Raw genomic sequence first — 17,349 nt, 5'->3', positions numbered from 1 at the left:
GCACTTACTGTGTGCCAGGCACTGTGCTAACGGCTGGGGGTGCAGCACAGAGATGCTGCCCTGTGTGGGGCACGTCACAGGACGAGGACCTCAACAGCATGTGCCTCTGTAGCAAGTTAGCCCATGATGGGCTAAAGGGCTGGGCAGGGTGGTCGGAGGGTGTGGGTGACGTCCACCACAAGGTGGCCAGGCACGGCCTCCCTGGGAAGGAAGCAGAGAACAGGCCCGTGACCTCCACCTGTGGGCCCTGGGAGCCTGGAGGCGGGCGGGCAGCCCTGGGTGGGTAGGGCTGTGGGCACCTGCAGCTCTGACCTGCCCCTCCCACCTGGGACCACCTGCCAGAGGGCCAGCGACATGAGCACCAGGGGCGGCGGGTACGTCCATGCTGACCACAGCACACCCTGCCAGGGACACCCCAGCCGCAGGTCACGTGGCGGAAGGGCCCATCCGCAGAGCCCCTGCCGGGCCGGCCAGGTGTGGCAGTGCTGGAAGACGGGTCCCTGTTCCTGTCCTCGGTCTCGCCCTTGGACAGTGGGGAGTACGAGTGCCAAGCCACAAACGAGGCGGGCTCCGCGTCCAGGAGAGCCAGGCTGGTGGTCTATGGTAAGAGGGACGCCAGGGCGGGGCCAGGCTGGTGGTCTAGGGTAAGAGGGACGCCAGGGTGGAGCCCAGTGACATAGCAGTAGGGTCCCAGCAACAGGCTTGTACCCACCTGGCAGAGGCCACAGGTCCCTGGCACTGAGGGCCAGGACTAGAGGGCAGTGCACCCGCTTTCCCAGAGACACCCGAGACAGCGGAGGAGGGCACCCAGGATTCTCTGGGTGGCCCCACGGGCACGTCCATGTTGAAGTGAGTGTGACGGCCTGCAGCCCACAGCCCACCCTGCTGCCCACAGCCCACCCTGCAGCACAGCTGTTAGAACTGCCCCCAGGCCCCTGTCCCTGTCACCAGCAGGGAGAGCCCAGACTCCTGCGCCCAGGGTGCTGGGTAGCAGGGCACCGTGAGGCTGGGCTGGGGCTCCCCCTGCTAACCAGCCGAACATGAGCCTCAGGTCAGTCTCACCGCGCCTGTGGCCACCTGTGCGTCCCCATGACCAGCCCTCCTCTCACCACGTGACGATTTGCTTAGGAAATGTGCTACAAAGACACGCCCAGGCCTCTCCTCTGAGATTCCGACTCAGGGAGGGAGGAGTGGGGACCAGGTCGGGGTCCATCAGATGCATGGGGCTCCCACACCTTGCAGCAGGCTGAGCGTCCCGGGGCCCAAACAGAACTATGCAGTCCCCGGGCAAGGCTGCAGCAAGCTTCTGCTGGGGCAGATGGTGACAGGCAGACCTCTGGGACCCCAGTGACGGCCTGAGTGACAGGCCCCGGGGGTCCTGGGGAGGGGAGGGAGTCTGGACTTCCTGTCCAGGCCACAAGGGTGGGCTGGGACAGCCCTGTGGCTCGAGGAGCTGGGACAGCCCTCTCCTTCTTGCTTCCCAAGTGCCCCCCAGCATCCGAGAGGATGGGCACAAGGCCAACGTGTCGGGCATGGCCGGGCAGGCTCTGACGCTGAAGTGTGACGCAAATGGCTTTCCAGCCCCTGAGATCACGTGGCTCAAGGATGGGCAGCTGGTGGGTGTCCCCTGGGATGGGCGAGTGGCAGAGGGATTGGTGTGGTGGGAGAGGTGACAGGGGTCTTTGGGGATGCAGCAGGGTTTGGGGCAGTGGAGCACTGCGGTCCTGTGAAGGCACCTAGTGGGAGTGCCCAGCGCTGCCCAGCCCCAGGCCTCAGACTCAATGCTGCTGTCCACCCGCTGCCTCTGGTCTCTCCCCCAGGTCTCTGAGACAGACAGCCAGCACCTCCTGGACAGGGCCCGGTCCCTCCACTTCTCCAGGGTCCAGGAGGGTGATTCTGGGCTCTACACCTGCCGGGCGGAGAACCAGGCGGGGACCGCCCAGAGGGACTTCCGGCTCCTTGTGCTGGGTGAGTGAGGCCCGGGCCTGCAACCCTAGAGCCTGTGCCTGCGGCACGCAGGAGCACAAAAGGCCCGCGGTGGACCCAGCCCTGTCCTCCTGGAGCCAGCAGCAAGGGACCCACTGGACAGTCACTTGAGAAACCGAGTGAAGACTTACAAAAAGCAGCGCCCAGGCCCATGGCAGGGCTCCCTCCTGGGAGAGGCCCCGGGTCTGCAGGGCTGCTGGAGTCTGAGCTGTCCTCCACCTCTCGCCCCCAGTCCCTCCTTCTGTGCTGGGAGCCGGAGCTGCCCAGGAGGTGCTGGGCCTGGCCGGTGCAGATGTGGAGCTGGAGTGTCGGACCTCAGGGGTCCCCAGGCCCCAGATGGAGTGGACCAAGGATGGGCAGTGAGTGGCCCTTGACAGATACACGGGGGTGTCCAGGCTAGGGTTGGTGGAAGGGGGATCGGGGTAGGCTGGACTCTCAGGGGGAGCCTGACAGGACAACTGTGCCCCCAGGCAGAGGGCAGCACAGGGACCACCTGCCTGGGGGAGGTGCCCAGCAGACCCTGCGCTGGCCTCAGTGAGGGCTTCTCACTCCATCAACACTTTTATATATTTTTTAAAACCACTTTATTCATTTTAAGGTAAAATCCACATAGTGTACAGTTCAGTGGCATTTGGTGTGTCCACAGCATGGACGTGGCCACCACCTACCCCAAGGCATTTCACCACCCCAGAGGGAAACCTGGTGCCCACAGGTGGCCACCTCCCTGTCCCTTCTCTCTGCTGGGCAGCCACAGTCTGCCTGGTCTACGCAGATCAGCCTGTCTCCACCGTTCCCACGAGTGGACGGGGCTCGTGGCCTTTTTCAGCTTCTTCCTCTCCGCACGTTTGTGTTTTCAGATGTTGGTGGGCTTCATTTTATTCATTTACTTATATGCTGTGCTGAGATTCGAACCCGGGGCCTGGCACATGCCAGGCACGCGCTCTGCCACGGAGCCACGCCCCAGCCCGCCAGCATATTTTTGAGGTCCACCCTCGTTGCCACGAGCGTCAGAATCCCCTGTGCCCATGGAGCCGTGCTCTGTGTCCCGTGACGGGTGTTCTGCTGGCTTCTGCCCTCTGGTGGCCTCCCAGCAGCCTGCCCCTGACGGACGGCTTTCCCCGACACCTTTCCAGCCCTGTCCTTCCTGGGGACCCTCACACCCAGCTCCTGGAGGACGGCCAGGTCCTCAGGATCGCCAGCAGTCACCTGGGGGACGAGGGGCGGTACCAGTGCGTGGCCTTCAGCCCAGCAGGCCAGCAGGCCAAGGACTTCCAGCTCAGAGTCCACTGTGAGCCCCAGCCCCTTCCGGGACCGGGAGGGAGGATGGGGCAGGAGTGGGGCTGGAGGGCGAGTCCCCAGTGTGAGCAGAGCTTCCCCAAATCCTCTGCTTCACTTCTGCCACCTGGGAGGGTTCCAGGACCCTGGGAATGGTTCCGTGACTTTTATTCAAATCGTCATTTTACACCGAGCCACACTTACTTAAAGGGTACTTACCAGCTGTAATGGAAGGAGGCAGAGACGAGTCCAGCCGAGGGGCAGAGCCCCCCAGCCTGCTCTGCTCCCTCTGCTGAAAACAGGAGTAGAGTAGAAAGTGCTAGAAGGTTGGGGTCATGGGCCCCAGACAGAGCCTTTTCTTGCAGCTTGGTCTGGAATCTGGGTTGTCTTAGGCCACACCCCCTGTTCTCCCTACCATCCTGGGTCCAGGGTGGGGGACCTGCCCTGCAGAAGCCCTGATCTAGTCCAGCCCCTCATTTCCCCTCAGATGGGGAGACTGAGGCCCAGAGAGGGGACGGGACCTACCCCGGGTCATGCAGTGAGTCAGAGGCCAAGTGGGGTCCCAAGCCCAAACCTGAGGCCCCCTTCTCCATCTGCATCTCCTGGGCTGACTGGGCTTGTGTCCCACCAGGGCATGACCCTGAGCTGTCCCCACACCCCACTCCCCATCCCCCACAGTAGGAGCCTGTGAAGGTGCTTGTGGCCCACGGGCATGCTCATGCTGCTCTGTGGCGGACACTAGCCCCCGGGGCAGGGGACACAGCTTGTGACCATCCCTCTTCCCGGGCCTGTCCTTCACAGCACCCCCCACCATCTGGGGCTCTAACGAGACAGGCGAGGTGGCCATCATGGAGGGCCACCCAGTGCGGTTCCTGTGTGAGGCCCGAGGAGTGCCCACGCCTGATATCACCTGGTTCAAGGATGGGGCCCTGCTGGCCCCCAGCACTGAGGTGGTCTACAGCAGGGGCGGCCGGCAGCTGCAGCTGCAGAGGGCCCAGGACTCGGACGCTGGCGTCTATACCTGCAAGGCCAGCAACCCCGTGGGGGCTGCAGAGAAGGCCACCAGGCTGGAGGTCTATGGTGAGGGACGAGCGGGGCCCGCTGGAGCAGGTGGGGAGGACTCTGACCGAGCAGGCCTGCTGCCTCCAGAGGCCAGTGAGGGCACTGCTTGAGTGGTCAGAGGCTAACAGGGTAATGGGGCCAGAAAGTCACCCGGAGCGGGTTCAGCTCTGCGCCCCCTTGTGCAGGGCAGGGACTGAGGCCAGTGGGCAGGGCCTGTCTGGAATCCGGGCCTCCCTCGAGGCTTAGCGCTCTTCCCTAAATTCCCCCATGGCCATGAACCACTGCGAGGCGACTGCTCTGCCCACGGCTTGCTGTGGGTGCACGCAGGGCTCTCCCCAGCCGAGCCCGACTATTTGGCTGACGAAGGCCTCGGGCATTGGCATCACCCTGTGGGGGCGAGCCCAGCCAGGTCTTGCCCTGGGTCCCTCCTCGGGAGGGTCTGACTGCAGTTGTCACGCTGATGACCTCAGCATGGGCCAACCCTGAGGGCTGGGCTCTGGGGACACGCAGAGCTGGGAGGGCCGGTGCGGAAGGGCCTCCCTGAGGGGTGCAGGGCAGCGTGCCGTGCCTGGGGTCCTCCTGGCCCCTCACAGGAGGCAGCCCAGGACTCCGGCCTGGTGGGTGCCAGCCCCGGGGGCCCTGAAGGGAGGAGGGCTGAGTGGGCCCAGGGGCAGCTCTGAGCACAGGCCCAGCTCTCAGCCCAGGGCTTGCTCTGAAGCGGGGTGAACAGGTCGTGTGGGTGCTCACCACAGCACCTTGGGAACCACACAGGCCGAGACCTCGACTCCCAGTGCACCACTGCCCAGGCCCTGGCATGGCCCGGTCAACTCAGTAACTTGGAGCACACCCCAGAAGGCGAGGGCCAGTGGGGGCCTCCGTCTTGGCCACTCAGGTTCTCAGCACGGCTCAAATCCCAGCCCCCAGACCACTGCTGGCCGAGTCAAGAGCCGCTGCTCTCAGGCTTCTCCACTCTGCCGCTCCTGACAGGGACCCGTCACTGAGTGGCCAACCTGCCACATGTGGCCCTTGGAGACCTGTAGGCCAGCCTGTGTCCACTCAGGACGAGCTCACAGGGTGGCTGGCAGTGGGGACGGAGGGAAGACGGCAGCAGTGCCCTGGAGGACCCCGCAGGGCCGAGGGCACGAGACCTCCCCACCAGGGTCTGGGAGAGGTTCCAGGAGGAGGGGAGTCTACTCAAGGCTCCAGGTCGCGTAGCCGAGGAGGCTGGGAGCCACCTCCGCAGCCCTGAGCAGCCCCTCTTCCCTAGTCCCACCTTCCATCGAGGGCGCTGGCGGAGGGCCCTATGCGGTGCAGACCGTGGCTGGGAGGCCGGTGGCGCTGGAGTGTGTGGCCAGAGGCCGGCCACCCCCCACACTGTCCTGGTACCACAAGGGGCTGCCTGTGGTGGAGAGCAATGGGACGTGGCTGCAGGCAGGTGGCAGTGCGCTGAGGCTGGAGAGCCTGGGGGAGGCGTCCGGAGGCCTGTACAGCTGTGTGGCCAGCAGCCCGGCTGGGGAGGCGGTGCTGCAGTACTCCGTGGAGGTGCAGGGTGAGCCCCGGCCATGGACCCCCTCCCACCACCGTGAGCTTGACCCAGCAGCCCCCCGGGGTGGGGGGTCAGAGACGTCTCCAGTGCCTTGCATGACAGATGAGGACACTGAGACTGGGCTGGGGTCAGCAGGGACAGCAGGGTTGAGCCCTGAGATCCACGGTCTCTGCCCTTGCCCAGAACCCCGGGGCCAGGTAGCCCAGGGCAGATAACACCATAAATTAAAAACAGACAGAAATCTTCCTAAGTCGGAAGCGGGGCGTGGGCTCTGGTTCCGCTCAGCAGCTCTCGCCTCCCAGGCGGACCTTCTCTGCTCTGCCTCTCGGCCCGCCTGCGTGGTACCAGAGAGACAGGGAGGAGGCACGCAGGACTCCTAGTGGGGAGGGGACACAGCCTTGGGGCCATTTACGGGGACATCAGGGTGAGGTGTGGCTGGGCCTTGGGAGGGATTGCACCAGGGTCCGCTCAGCTCTGACCACCCAATGGCCTGTCCTGCTCACAGTTCCCCCGCAGCTCCTGGTGGCCGAAGGCCTGGGTCAGGTGACCGCCCTGGTGGGACAGCCCTTGGACCTTCTCTGCCAGGCCTCAGGCTCCCCGATGCCTACCATCCAGTGCGTATGGTCATAAGGCCGGGCTGGGAGGGCAGAGAGCACGTTCCAGGCTTGGGGGGAAGGAGCTGTGTCCTGTTCCCAGGAGAATGTCCCTCCCTGCCCACCTAGGTGGCTGCAGAACGGCCGCCCAGCTGAGGAGCTGGCTGGGGTTCAGGTGGCCCTGCAGGGGTCCACACTGCATGTCAGTCATGTGGAGCTGGGCCACGCGGGTCTCTTCGCCTGCCAGGCCACCAACGAGGCGGGCACCGCGGGTGCGGAGGTGGAGGTGTCTGTGCATGGTGAGCTGGTGCCCGGGGCTCTGGGGCAGTGGGAGCTGGGAAGGATATGGGGCTGGTTTCCTCTGGAGGGCGTTTCTGGACTGGACTTCCCATTCCCCAAAGAAGTGGGCATGAGAGGCTGGCCTCCACCACTCATCACTCTTGTCACCTCTCCAGTCCAGTCTCTGCTTCCCTCCCAGCTCCCGTTTCTGTCCCTCCCTCCACCCATCCATGGTCCATAGCCTGCCCACATTCAATCCTCTACATAACGTGGCACCCTCTCACTCTGCCTGGCTCCTCCCTGTCCGTCAGAGCTGTCCTGAAACCCCCTCCTCTAGGAAGGATCTGGCACTGCCCAGCCTCTTTAGGCCACAGCCCACCGCCCAATGGGATAGGATGGCTTGTGTGGGGGCTGAGGCCACCTTTCTCTGCTGCATCTGAAGGACAAGGACAGTTCTGGGCACAGAGTGGCTGCTCAATGTGCATATGGACACTTGGATGAATGGATGGATAGATAGATGGATGGATGGATGGGTGGATAGATAAATGGATGGGTGGATGGATGGATGGATGGGTGGGTGGGTAGAATGGATGGTTGATGGGATGGATGGATGGATGGATAGATAAATAGATGGATGGATGGATGGGTGGATAGATAAATGGATGGGTGGATAGATAAATGGATGGATGGATGGGTGGGTAGAATGGATGGTTGATGGGATGGATGGATGGATGGATAGATAAATAGATGGATGGATGGATGGGTGGATAGATAAATGGATGGGTGGATAGATAAATGGATGGATGGATGGGTGGGTAGAATGGATGGTTGATGGGATGGATGGATGGATGGATGGATGGATGGATGCGTGGGTAGAATGGATGGTTGATGGGATGGATGGATGGATGGATGGATGGATGGATGGGCAGGCAGGTAGGTGGGTAGGAAGATGGATGGATGGATGCATGGGTGGGTAGTGAGGTGGTCAATGGAAGGATGGATGGGAGGGTCAGTGGATGGATGGTTGATTGGATAGATGGAGTAGGGAGATGAGTGGTTGGATGGATGGAAGGTGGTTGGGCGATGGGGGTGAGTTGGTTGGTGTATGGATGATGGGTAGATGGACAGGAGAACTTTTAAAGGGAAGGGAACTCCTTCTCCTAGCCAGGTGCTGTAGGTGGGAAGCTAGAGACCAGTCCTTGGCCCAGTCTGGCAAGGCTCCCTCATCCCCAGGCATCGAGGGGATTTCTGGGTGCCCACTGCACCCTTCCTGAGCCTGACCCCGGCCCTCCTGTCTGCCCCTACCCAGAACTCCCATCGGTCAGCATCCTGGGGGGTGAGAACGTCACGGCCCTTTTCCTGCAGCCCGTGGCCCTCCAGTGCGTCGGGGCTGGAGTGCCTCCCCCAAGCCTCCGCTGGTGGAAGGATGGGGTGGCCCTGGCCACCTCAGGGGGGAGCCTGCAGGTATGTGGACAGCTAGGCACAGGTGGACAGGTCACTCTCAGAGGCCTCAGAGACCTTAAGCAGGGTCTTGGCACCTGAGGGTGGGGTGGGCACTGAACTCTCAGCCTGGGGACACTCCGTGGACACTGGGGGGCTGGGTGCTGACCTACCCGGGAGCTTCAGTTGTCAGAGGGCCTGGGAAGGACATGGTGCTCAGAGACCAAGGAACCCCTGCAATCTGAGCTCTTGGCCGTAACTCCCTCCCAGAGCTTTCCTGCCCGGGGGTCACCAGCAGCCTGACCTCTCACCATGCCCTGCCCTTGCTCTGACCGTCCCCCATCCTGGACTCCACCTTCCCGCACACACAACCTCACCACTCGCTCTGGCCCCTCCCCCCCAGATCGAGAAGGTGGACCTGAGGGATGAAGGCGTGTACACCTGTACGGCCACCAACCTGGCTGGGGAGAGCCAGGGGGACGTGACCCTAAAGGTTCTGGGTGAGGAAGTGGCCTGGGATGGCAGGTGATCCCTTGAGGGCCCCTGGGGAAGGGAGGAGTGACAGCATCGGCCATGGCTCCGCGACCCTGCGGGGGTTCTGGGGGGTTTTCAGAGGCGGGCTCTGCCCCTGCGCAGTCCACTTTGCTTATTGAATCATTTTGGGGTTCACTTGTGGTCTTGCAAGTGTGGGCAAACCCCTGCCCTGGCCACATGGATGCCTTCTCCTGGTGTGCTGGCCCCAGTCCTGCCTGGAGGTGCTGGGGCGTCCTGTATAACTGCAGCGAAGACCGTGGCCATGGCTTTGTTCTTGGGCTTGGTTCCAGGAGTGGGGTCCCCTGTGCAGGGCACGAGCCTCTAAAGAGCCCTTGACCAGGACTCTTGGGGAAGAGTGGGATGGGGTTCCTGGGCCAGAGCTGCCCACTGCCCACACCACCAGGCTGGCTCTCCCGTCCCCTCCCCAGTGCCCCCCAGCATCGAGCCAGGCCCAGTCAACAAGGCTGTGCTGGAAAACGCCTCGGTGACCTTGGAGTGCCTGGCTTCAGGAGTGCCTCCTCCCGGTAAGACTCCTCTCCCCTTGGCCGGAAGTCCCCTCCAGCAGGACCCAGTTCCCACCTAATGAGGCCAGCAAACGCCCCGGCACTGCTGAGCTGTGGACGCTGTGGGGGAACAGCAGGTCCCTGCCCGTTCCCCTTGCCCTCCCCAACAGCTGCTCACCCATCGTGCCAGGGCTTCCCCAGGGCCTGGAGGGCTGAGCTGGGTCTGCAGCAACCTGCGAGCTTCTGCTCAGAGTTGGCGACCTCACGGGGCTGGCCCAGGGCAGGGCGAGGACCAGGGACTCCAGTTCCTTTCTGTCTGGGTCTCTGGACCAGTGGTTGTGGAAGGGGCTGGTGCTGGGGTGAGCTGAGGGTGTTGGGCGCTGAGACTGGGATAGGTGGTCAGGAGCCCAGGAGAGAGACCACCCTCCTGTCTCCATCTGACCTGGGTGCCCTTGCTTTTCCTGGGTCAGGTGACCCTGGGAGGATTTGCCCCCTCCCATGGGTGAGTTCTGGGTGGACCCTGAAAGGAGGTATGGAAGCCGAAGAAGCATGTGGGGTACCCCAACTACTAAGGTCACTGGGGCTGCCCATACTTTCTCCAAATTCTCCCTGGTGAGAGCTCGCATCTCTCATCTCTGTCCCAGATGTCTCCTGGTTCAAGGGCCGCCAGCCTATCTCTTCTCGGACGGGGGTGACAGTGTCAGCTGATGGGAGGGCCCTCCTCATCGAGCGGGCTCGACTCTCTGATGCTGGGAGCTACCGCTGTGTGGCATCCAATGTGGCAGGCAGCACGGAGCTACAGCTTGGCCTGCGGGTCAATGGTGAGCGGCCTGGGACTGACTACAGGGACCCTTCCCCCAAATAACCTGTTCCTTCCAGAGTAACAATGCTGCCCATTCCTCCACTTGTTTTTCTTCTCATTGACCCATCTACCCATCCATCTGCTCATCTACCTGTCAATGCATCCATCAACCCATCCATCCACTATCCATCCACCATCTACCATCTATCCATCCACCACCCATTCATCCATTCATCCATCATCCACCCATCCATCAGTCTACCATGTACCCACCCACTCATCCATCCATCTACTAATTTATCCATCTATCCATTCATTCATCTGCTTATCCAATCATACATCATCCACCCATCCATCCACCCATTCCTTCATCCACCCTCCATTCCTCCATCCATCTTCTATTCCTCCATCCATCCACCATTCATCCATCCATCTACCATGTATCCATCCATCCACTATCCATCCATCCATCTACCATCTATCCACCATCCATCCACCATCCATCTACCCATCTATCCATCCACCAATCTACCCATCCACCATCCACCCATCTATTTATCCTCCCATCCATCCATCCATCCATGTGTCTACCACCCATCCATACACCTTTCCACAATCTACCCACACATCCATCCGTCTCTCCATCTATTCACCCATCTACTCATCCACCCACCCCCAGCCCATCAATCCAATCATTCATTCTTCTGTCTGTTCATCTTGTATCTAGCCACAGTCATGAGAATGCTCTGAGAAAAACCTGGCCCTCTAGCCCTGAATAAGGAGCCAGCAGCGTTCACCTACCATAGCAAGCAGCGATTAGGTTGTTGCCCAGAGCATGACTCTGCGGGAACTGCTACAAGAGCTGATAGATGTGAAGTGCTACTGAGGGCTGTCCCTGGGGCACCGGGAAGCGTCATTGACAGCTAGGAACCTACCCTGGTAGCTCTCCAAAGCTCAAGGCTGCAGACTGGGGGATCCGAGAGACTGAAAGGAGGGTGGGCGCCTGTAGCTTACAGAACCAGAGAGGGCTGGGGGCCATCTGGAGGGGGTGCTCCTGGGCTTCACAGGCTGTGGGAGAGGCTGGGCTTCATCCTGGAGCTGGGCAGGGCCCTGGGGCCCTGAGCATCATGACTCATGCCTCAGATAGAGTGGAAGCGCCTGGCCACCTTTTGTCCCCTACCCATCCCCATGGTCAATGGCTTCCTGCTGACCTGAGGCCCAAGTTCACACACTGCTCCCTTGCTGGTCCACCCTGGGCCTCTTTGTCATGGTGGAAGCGTCTGGTGCTGCCAGGATGAGTGAGGCAACCTTGGGAGCTGTGCAGTGGCTGCCCTTGTCACCAGGCTGTCCCTGTGCTTTGGTTTGTGGCTGTGCACTCCTGAAGGGGCAGCCCAGTCTCTGCCACCTGCAGTGAGGCTCAGCCTGTGTCCCCTGCCACCCCTGTCCTGCAGTGCCTCCCCAAATCACTCTGCCGCCCAGTCTGCCAGGCCCAGTGCTGCTCGGTGCCCCTGTCCGCCTGACCTGCAATGCCACTGGTGTCCCCAGCCCCACGCTGATGTGGCTGAAGGATGGGAACCCTGTGTCCACTGCGGGGACCCCTGGCCTCCAGGTCAGTAGGGCCAGGTGGCCCCAGATCACTGTCCTGGTCCCTGGGAACTTAGGGTGAGGGAGAAGCAGAGATGCCCCAGGACCATGGGACTGGCCCCATACCCAGGGCTTGCTGGCCACGTGAGGCCACCGTCGTGGACAGCCTGGCCCTAAAGGGTTCTTCGGGACTGACAGAACTGTCCACCAGCCAGCACGGGCTCGAGGTTGGGGTGCAGCTCCCGGCTTCTCTCCGTCGTGGGGGCCTCGGGGGTCGGATGGGGCTGTCGGGGTGCTACAGCAGGCCAGCTTGTGGAGGTGGGTAAGAGCAGCTCAAGTGCCGATGTGGCCTTCCCTCGGGGACACAGGTCTTTCCAGGGGGCCGGGTCCTCACCGTGGCCAGTGCCCGGACCTCCGACTCTGGCAGCTACTCCTGTGTGGCTGTGAGCGCCGTGGGAGAAGACCGCAGGGACGTCGTCCTGCAAGTCCACAGTGAGTCTCAGGCGAGGAGGGTCGCGTGGTCCAGGCCACGGTGGAGCGGGGGCTTCCAAAGCGGGACATGGTGGCTGGAAGGGGGACACCGCTAACACTGTGGCTGCCTTCAGGTGGCAGTCGGACCCGTCCTGAAGTGTAAGCGTCCCCATAGGTGGACAGGCCGGTGGACAGGCCAGTGGCTCTGCATAACCTGTTCATGTTCAGGAAAGTTGTGGGAGGAGCCTGAAACAGAGGAGGGGCAGCACCGAGCTAGGGGCCTGGCCTTCCCACTGTCCATGGTCCAGTGGAGGTGCTGCCCCTTCCAGAAGGGCAGTGCAGGGCGCTGGTTAGCACCTGGGGCTCAAGTCTTCCTCTGTGACCTCGAGCTGGTCACTCTGCTTCTGGGAGCCTCCATGTCTTCATCTTCAACAGGGGAAGAAGAGCCCCCCCCTGAGGTCCTTGTGAGACCCACTGAGCCCACAGTGACAGTGGCTGCTGCTCTTCGGTTTCCTCAGCTGGGCTCTTGCGGGGACGGGGACATGCAGGCCTGGGGCGCGGGAGCCCCTCCACCCTAGCACACTCTGTACTGGAGTCAAGATTGCGGGTGCCTGGGGTCGTGCCCACGCCCCTCACCTGTGTCACTGTGTCTAACCCCCGCGTGGCCCCGTGAGACGGGGACTTGTTTATCCCCGTCTTCCACTGAGTTGTGTGCAGGGCCTCCCTGGGTGTTCTGGCTCGGGCTTCAGGCCCCGCCCCCAGACCCCGCCCCGTGTCTCCCCGCTGAGCTCCACTGTTTACTTTGATCTGAGGAGGAAAGGGTGGTTCTGGGATCTGCTTTATAAATTTCCTGAAATACAAATATTGAATTTTGATGAACGTAGAGATCAGTCTAGATTCACGAGTAGTCATAAGAAAGGAGGCGGAGGCCCGAGCTCCCATCCCCCATCCCCCATGGCCGGCGTGTGGCCTCCTCTTGAAGCAGGCCTGGGGGGCAGTGGAGGCTGAGGCAGCCCCATTCTGAGGGCTGTGGCTCCCAGCTGGGCCCATCCAGCTTGAGGTCTGTCCTGCTGGACCCTCACAGGCCTGAGAAAGCCCCTGTCCCCTCCTCCTGCAGTGCCCCCGAGCATCCTGGGGGAAGAGCTGAACGTGTCCGTTGTGGCCAACGAGTCGGTGGCCCTGGAGTGCCAGAGCCACGCCGTGCCCCCTCCTGTGCTGAGCTGGCGGAAGGACGGGAGGCCCCTGCACCTGCGGCCCGGGGTCCGCCTCTCCGCAGACAAGGCCTTGCTGCAGGTGCGCCGCTGCCCAGTGGACGGCCGGGCCTCTCCCTAGTGCGCAGCTGCTCCGGGCAGGGCTTGTGGTGCCCAGCCGGCCACGAGCATCCCTGCTGCTCACTGTGACCAGACCCCCGCCCCAGGGCCCTCCCGGCGCTCAGGGCCCCTGGCCCAGCTCAGCAGCACGGCGCCCACACTGGACACCTTGGGACATGGGTCACTCCCAGCCCTGAGCTCTGCCTCCCTTTATTCTTCAAGGCCACGACCCCTGTCACCCTGTGGGGACCCCTGAGGGCAGCCCCCCTTCATCCTCCACCCTCTCTGAGTTGGATTCTCCAGAGCCTGAGCCCACCATGGGCCCTGTCAGCCCACCCCACAGGCTCTGCCTTCCAGAAGCTTCCTCCTGTAGTGGGTGGGGAGGCGCCTGGTGGGAGTCGGGGCTCAGGGAGGTTATGTGGCATGTGTCTGAGGTCACATGGGCTGTCTGGTGGGGACCCCATCCCTGAGCTCCCCCTCTGACCCCCGTGTCCACGCTGGTCCAGGTGGACAGAGCCGAGCCGTGGGACGCGGGCCACTACACCTGTGAGGCTCTGAACCGGGCCGGCCGCTCGGAGAAGCACTTCAACCTGAACGTCTGGGGTGAGGGTCTGCAGGTGCCCCCCGCCCGCCAGGGCTAGCACCGGGGCCCAGGGAGGAGGGTCACCTGCTCTGCCCTCTGTGCCTCCCTGGCTGCCTCCGGTACTACCCAGCTCACCCCTCTGTGCTCCGCCCAGTGGCTCCAGAGTTCCCCCCGAGCAAGCCGCGCACCCTGACCGTCAACGAGGGCCACCCCGCCAGGCTGTCCTGCGAGTGCCAGGGCGTCCCCCACCCCAACATCTCCTGGAAGAAGGATGGTAGGATGGCCGCCCTGCCCCCAGCAGCCTGGCGGGGGGTCACAGCCCTGGGAGGGGTCCCCAGCCGTCAGCTCCATCCCCCAGAGTGACAGCTGCCTTCTGCTGGGAAGCCTCCCTGCCACCCTCCTGGGGCAGGGCCTCCCTGAGTGGTCACTCCTGTCACCTGCCTTAGTCCTGTTCTGGTCCTCCGTGAGCCTGTGGGGCCTGTGGGGCTCTGTCTTGGCCGTTGCTGAATCCCACCTCGGTGCCTGGTGCAGTAAATCTTGGAGTTATTATATGTGCCGGCCCCTGTTGGAGGCCTGGGGGTGCGGCGGCCTCACAGTGAGGCAGTCAGAGGTCACACATAAAGTGAGTAAGTGACCCGCTGGCCTAGCTGGGGAGTCGAGACAGGTACAGCCAGGGAGGGGAAGGTGTACAGGTGGGATCTGCAGCTTTAGGTCAGATGGCCAGAGACGTCTGACCAAGCAGACTTGAAGGCGAGGGAGGAACTGAGGATATGGCAGGGAGAGGTATTCCAGACAGAGGTAATGGTCAGGGCAAAGGTCCTGGGGCAGGAGTGAGCCACGCATGCTTGCAGAGCAACGTAGGGGCCAGTGAGGCTGGAGCAGAGTCGGCAAGGGGGATAGTAGCAGGACATGGTCACTAAAGTGACAGGGACCAAGCTTGAGGGTTTCTTAGGATCCTGGGTTTTGCTTTTGAGACGGGCCACCACACAGCTCCGAGCAGTCCCCGTTCTGACTGAAGCTCTGGCAGGGCCATCCTACCAGCCACGCTGGAAACAGGCCCTGGAGCCAGGCGGGCACTGCCAGTGGGGAGGCTGTGCCAGGCTCCAGGCTTGAGGTTCCGCCACCTGCACTCGGGGACCTGGGAGGTAGCTAGAGGAGACAGTCTGGGGTAGATGGTGCTGTGGACTTCCTGCCCTGCTGGATGGGCAGTGCAGAGGGGAGGAGTCAGGGATGACGCTCAGGTTTGGGCCTCGCAGGGGACAGAGGAGCTGCCTTCGCCATGGAGGCTCCTGGGCAGTTGGTGGGGAGCCCCTGGGGCTGGGGGAGTGGATCCTGTGGCAGCTGCCAGGTGCCAGCAAGATGTCCAGTGTCTGGCGCTCGAGGGCAGGTTCTGGTGGGGGTCAGCCTGGGAGCCACTGAGGTCACCAGCAGGGACGGAGCAGGTGGGAACGGTTCCCAGCCGGGACTGCGCCTCTGCTTGCTGCCGGGGGGACCTGGCCCCCCTCCCTCCTCGGGCAGGTCCCTCATCACAGTTAACCTGGACCCGCTGAGGGCCAGGCCCTGGGGCCCCTCAGTGACCCCAGCGGGGCGTGAGGCAAGGCCACCGTTCTGAGGGCCAGGCCAGGTGGGAGTCCCGTGGGATGTCACAGGCTCCGGGGAGGGGGAGGGGTGTCACCAGGTGGACGCTTGAGGGTGAGCTGGAGCTGGGACAGTGGTGGGAGGACACGCTCTGGGGACGGGGTCCCACAAGTGCCCTGGACCAGGCTCCTCTCCCTGCCCGCAGGTCGCCCCCTGCCCGGGGAGGGGCCTGGCCTGGGGCAGGCGTTGGCAATGGGGAGGCTGCTGTACCTGGGGCCGGCCCTGCAGGCCCAGGCGGGGACCTACACCTGTGAGTGCCGCAACCCCGTGGGGAGCAGCAGCCAGGACCAGCAGCTGGAGGTGCTCGGTGAGCTGCGCACCGGGCGGGAGGCCCTGGGGTAGGCCCTGCGGCCCAGCACCTTCTCACCGCACAGCGTGCAGTGAGGGGCCCCAGGCCTGGAAAGTCACCCAACGCTGCTCCGCAGCTGGGGAGAAACCCGGCCCTGGAGTGGTCCCAGGCCTGGCCAGTCCACAGCTGTCCAAGCCCTAGGAAGCCCCGGGCGTCTGAGGAAGGAAGCCCACAGACCCTAAAGGGCTGTGCTGTGCCCTTGTTCCCAGGGGTAGACCTGCCAGGGTCCCCAGGGCGAGAGAGCTGGCAGCAGATATTTCCTCACCTTTTTGTAGAGATAGAAAGGGCCCAGAGAGGTGAGGTTAGCTGGCCAAGGCCTCACAGCTAGGAGTACAGGAGAGAACACAGGCCCTCGTGTTCCAGTTCAGGGCAGAAGCTGGGTGCCCCCGACCCAGCGGCTCTCCTCAATGTGCCTCCTCCCCACCCCAGTGCCCCCGCACATCGCTGGCCCCTGGGAATCCCACACGCTGGTCTCCGTGGTCCAAGGCGGGGAGGCCAGCCTGGAGTGCAATACCACGGGGAACCCCCCGCCCACGGTGACCTGGGAGAGGGACGGCCAGCCCCTGGGAGCTGAGCCTGGCCTACAGCTGCAGAACCAGGGCCACCGCCTGCACGTGGAGCAGGCCCGGGCTACCCAGGCTGGACACTACAGCTGCGTGGCTGAGAACGTGGCGGGGAGGGCCGAGAGGAGGTTCACGCTCTCAGTGCTGGGTGAGGACCGGCAGCCGCGGAGGAGAGTGGGTGGGCAGTGGGCGGACAGCGGGGACAGTCCTCCTCCCCACAGCCCGTGGCCCTGGGCTGGGGCGTCCCCTTTTCCTCCTGGAGTCGGGTCTCTGATGAGGGTCGCTGTTGGGGTCACTCCCAGCTGGCTGGCCAATCAGGACTGGCTCCACGCAGCCCTGTGCCCCGTCCTCCCTGCGTGCCCCCCCCTCCCTCCCCTGCTCCTTCCTGCGTCACTGTCCCCTGCTCTGCTCCTGGAGCTGGGGGCTGAGAGTCGGGACCTTCACACTGTGGTGGGGGCAGGGCTTGGGCTGAAGTGTGGGGTCAGGGCCAGGGTGTGCCAGGCCGGGGGCTGCTGCAGCAGCTCATTCACCCTGTCATTTTCTGAGCTCCTGCTGTATACACTCAGGGTGGAGGCCGGGAGGGGTGGGCAGGGCTTAGGGAGGACTCCCTCTGGCCATGCCCCCTGGCAGCCCCGGGATGCCAGGCGTCCCCAGTTCCCCGGTTCCCCGGGTTCCCCTGGCCAGCAGAGGGAGCTTCCTTTGCCAACAGACCCTCCAGGCCGCAGTCTGCCGCCTCAGCCCAAGGGGTGGATTCGGGAAGCCGGCTCAGCTGTGCGAGGCCCCAGACCAGCAGCTCTGCGCCTTCCAGGCGCTGGACGTGGCTCTGTGCCA

At 63.3% G+C, this 17,349-nt stretch overlaps 1 protein-coding gene across 2 annotated transcripts in view; it reads left to right on the top strand.

Moving 5' to 3' along the window:
- HMCN2 (hemicentin 2) overlaps window positions 1-17,349 on the top strand; it is a 125,663-nt gene that overhangs the window by 59,342 nt on the left and 48,972 nt on the right. For both annotated transcript variants that reach the window (XM_081279124.1, XM_081279125.1), the window contains exons 26-45: window positions 409-603; window positions 1,486-1,616; window positions 1,821-1,968; window positions 2,219-2,345; window positions 3,120-3,274; window positions 4,063-4,341; window positions 5,591-5,872; window positions 6,375-6,483; window positions 6,592-6,761; window positions 8,051-8,205; window positions 8,585-8,681; window positions 9,144-9,239; window positions 9,863-10,039; window positions 11,472-11,629; window positions 11,973-12,096; window positions 13,193-13,368; window positions 13,892-13,988; window positions 14,123-14,242; window positions 15,752-15,913; window positions 16,385-16,666. In XM_081279124.1, coding sequence (XP_081135250.1) covers window positions 409-603; window positions 1,486-1,616; window positions 1,821-1,968; window positions 2,219-2,345; window positions 3,120-3,274; window positions 4,063-4,341; window positions 5,591-5,872; window positions 6,375-6,483; window positions 6,592-6,761; window positions 8,051-8,205; window positions 8,585-8,681; window positions 9,144-9,239; window positions 9,863-10,039; window positions 11,472-11,629; window positions 11,973-12,096; window positions 13,193-13,368; window positions 13,892-13,988; window positions 14,123-14,242; window positions 15,752-15,913; window positions 16,385-16,666 — 3,240 coding nt within the window. The remainder of the gene's footprint in view (window positions 1-408; window positions 604-1,485; window positions 1,617-1,820; window positions 1,969-2,218; window positions 2,346-3,119; window positions 3,275-4,062; window positions 4,342-5,590; window positions 5,873-6,374; window positions 6,484-6,591; window positions 6,762-8,050; window positions 8,206-8,584; window positions 8,682-9,143; window positions 9,240-9,862; window positions 10,040-11,471; window positions 11,630-11,972; window positions 12,097-13,192; window positions 13,369-13,891; window positions 13,989-14,122; window positions 14,243-15,751; window positions 15,914-16,384; window positions 16,667-17,349) is intronic.

This window comes from Spermophilus citellus, assembly GCF_964194105.1.
Source record: "Spermophilus citellus genome assembly, chromosome: 2".
In the NCBI taxonomy this organism is placed as follows: Eukaryota; Metazoa; Chordata; class Mammalia; order Rodentia; family Sciuridae; genus Spermophilus; species Spermophilus citellus.
Note: the sequence above shows the minus strand (reverse complement) of the source record. Positions and strands in the feature narration are given on the sequence as shown.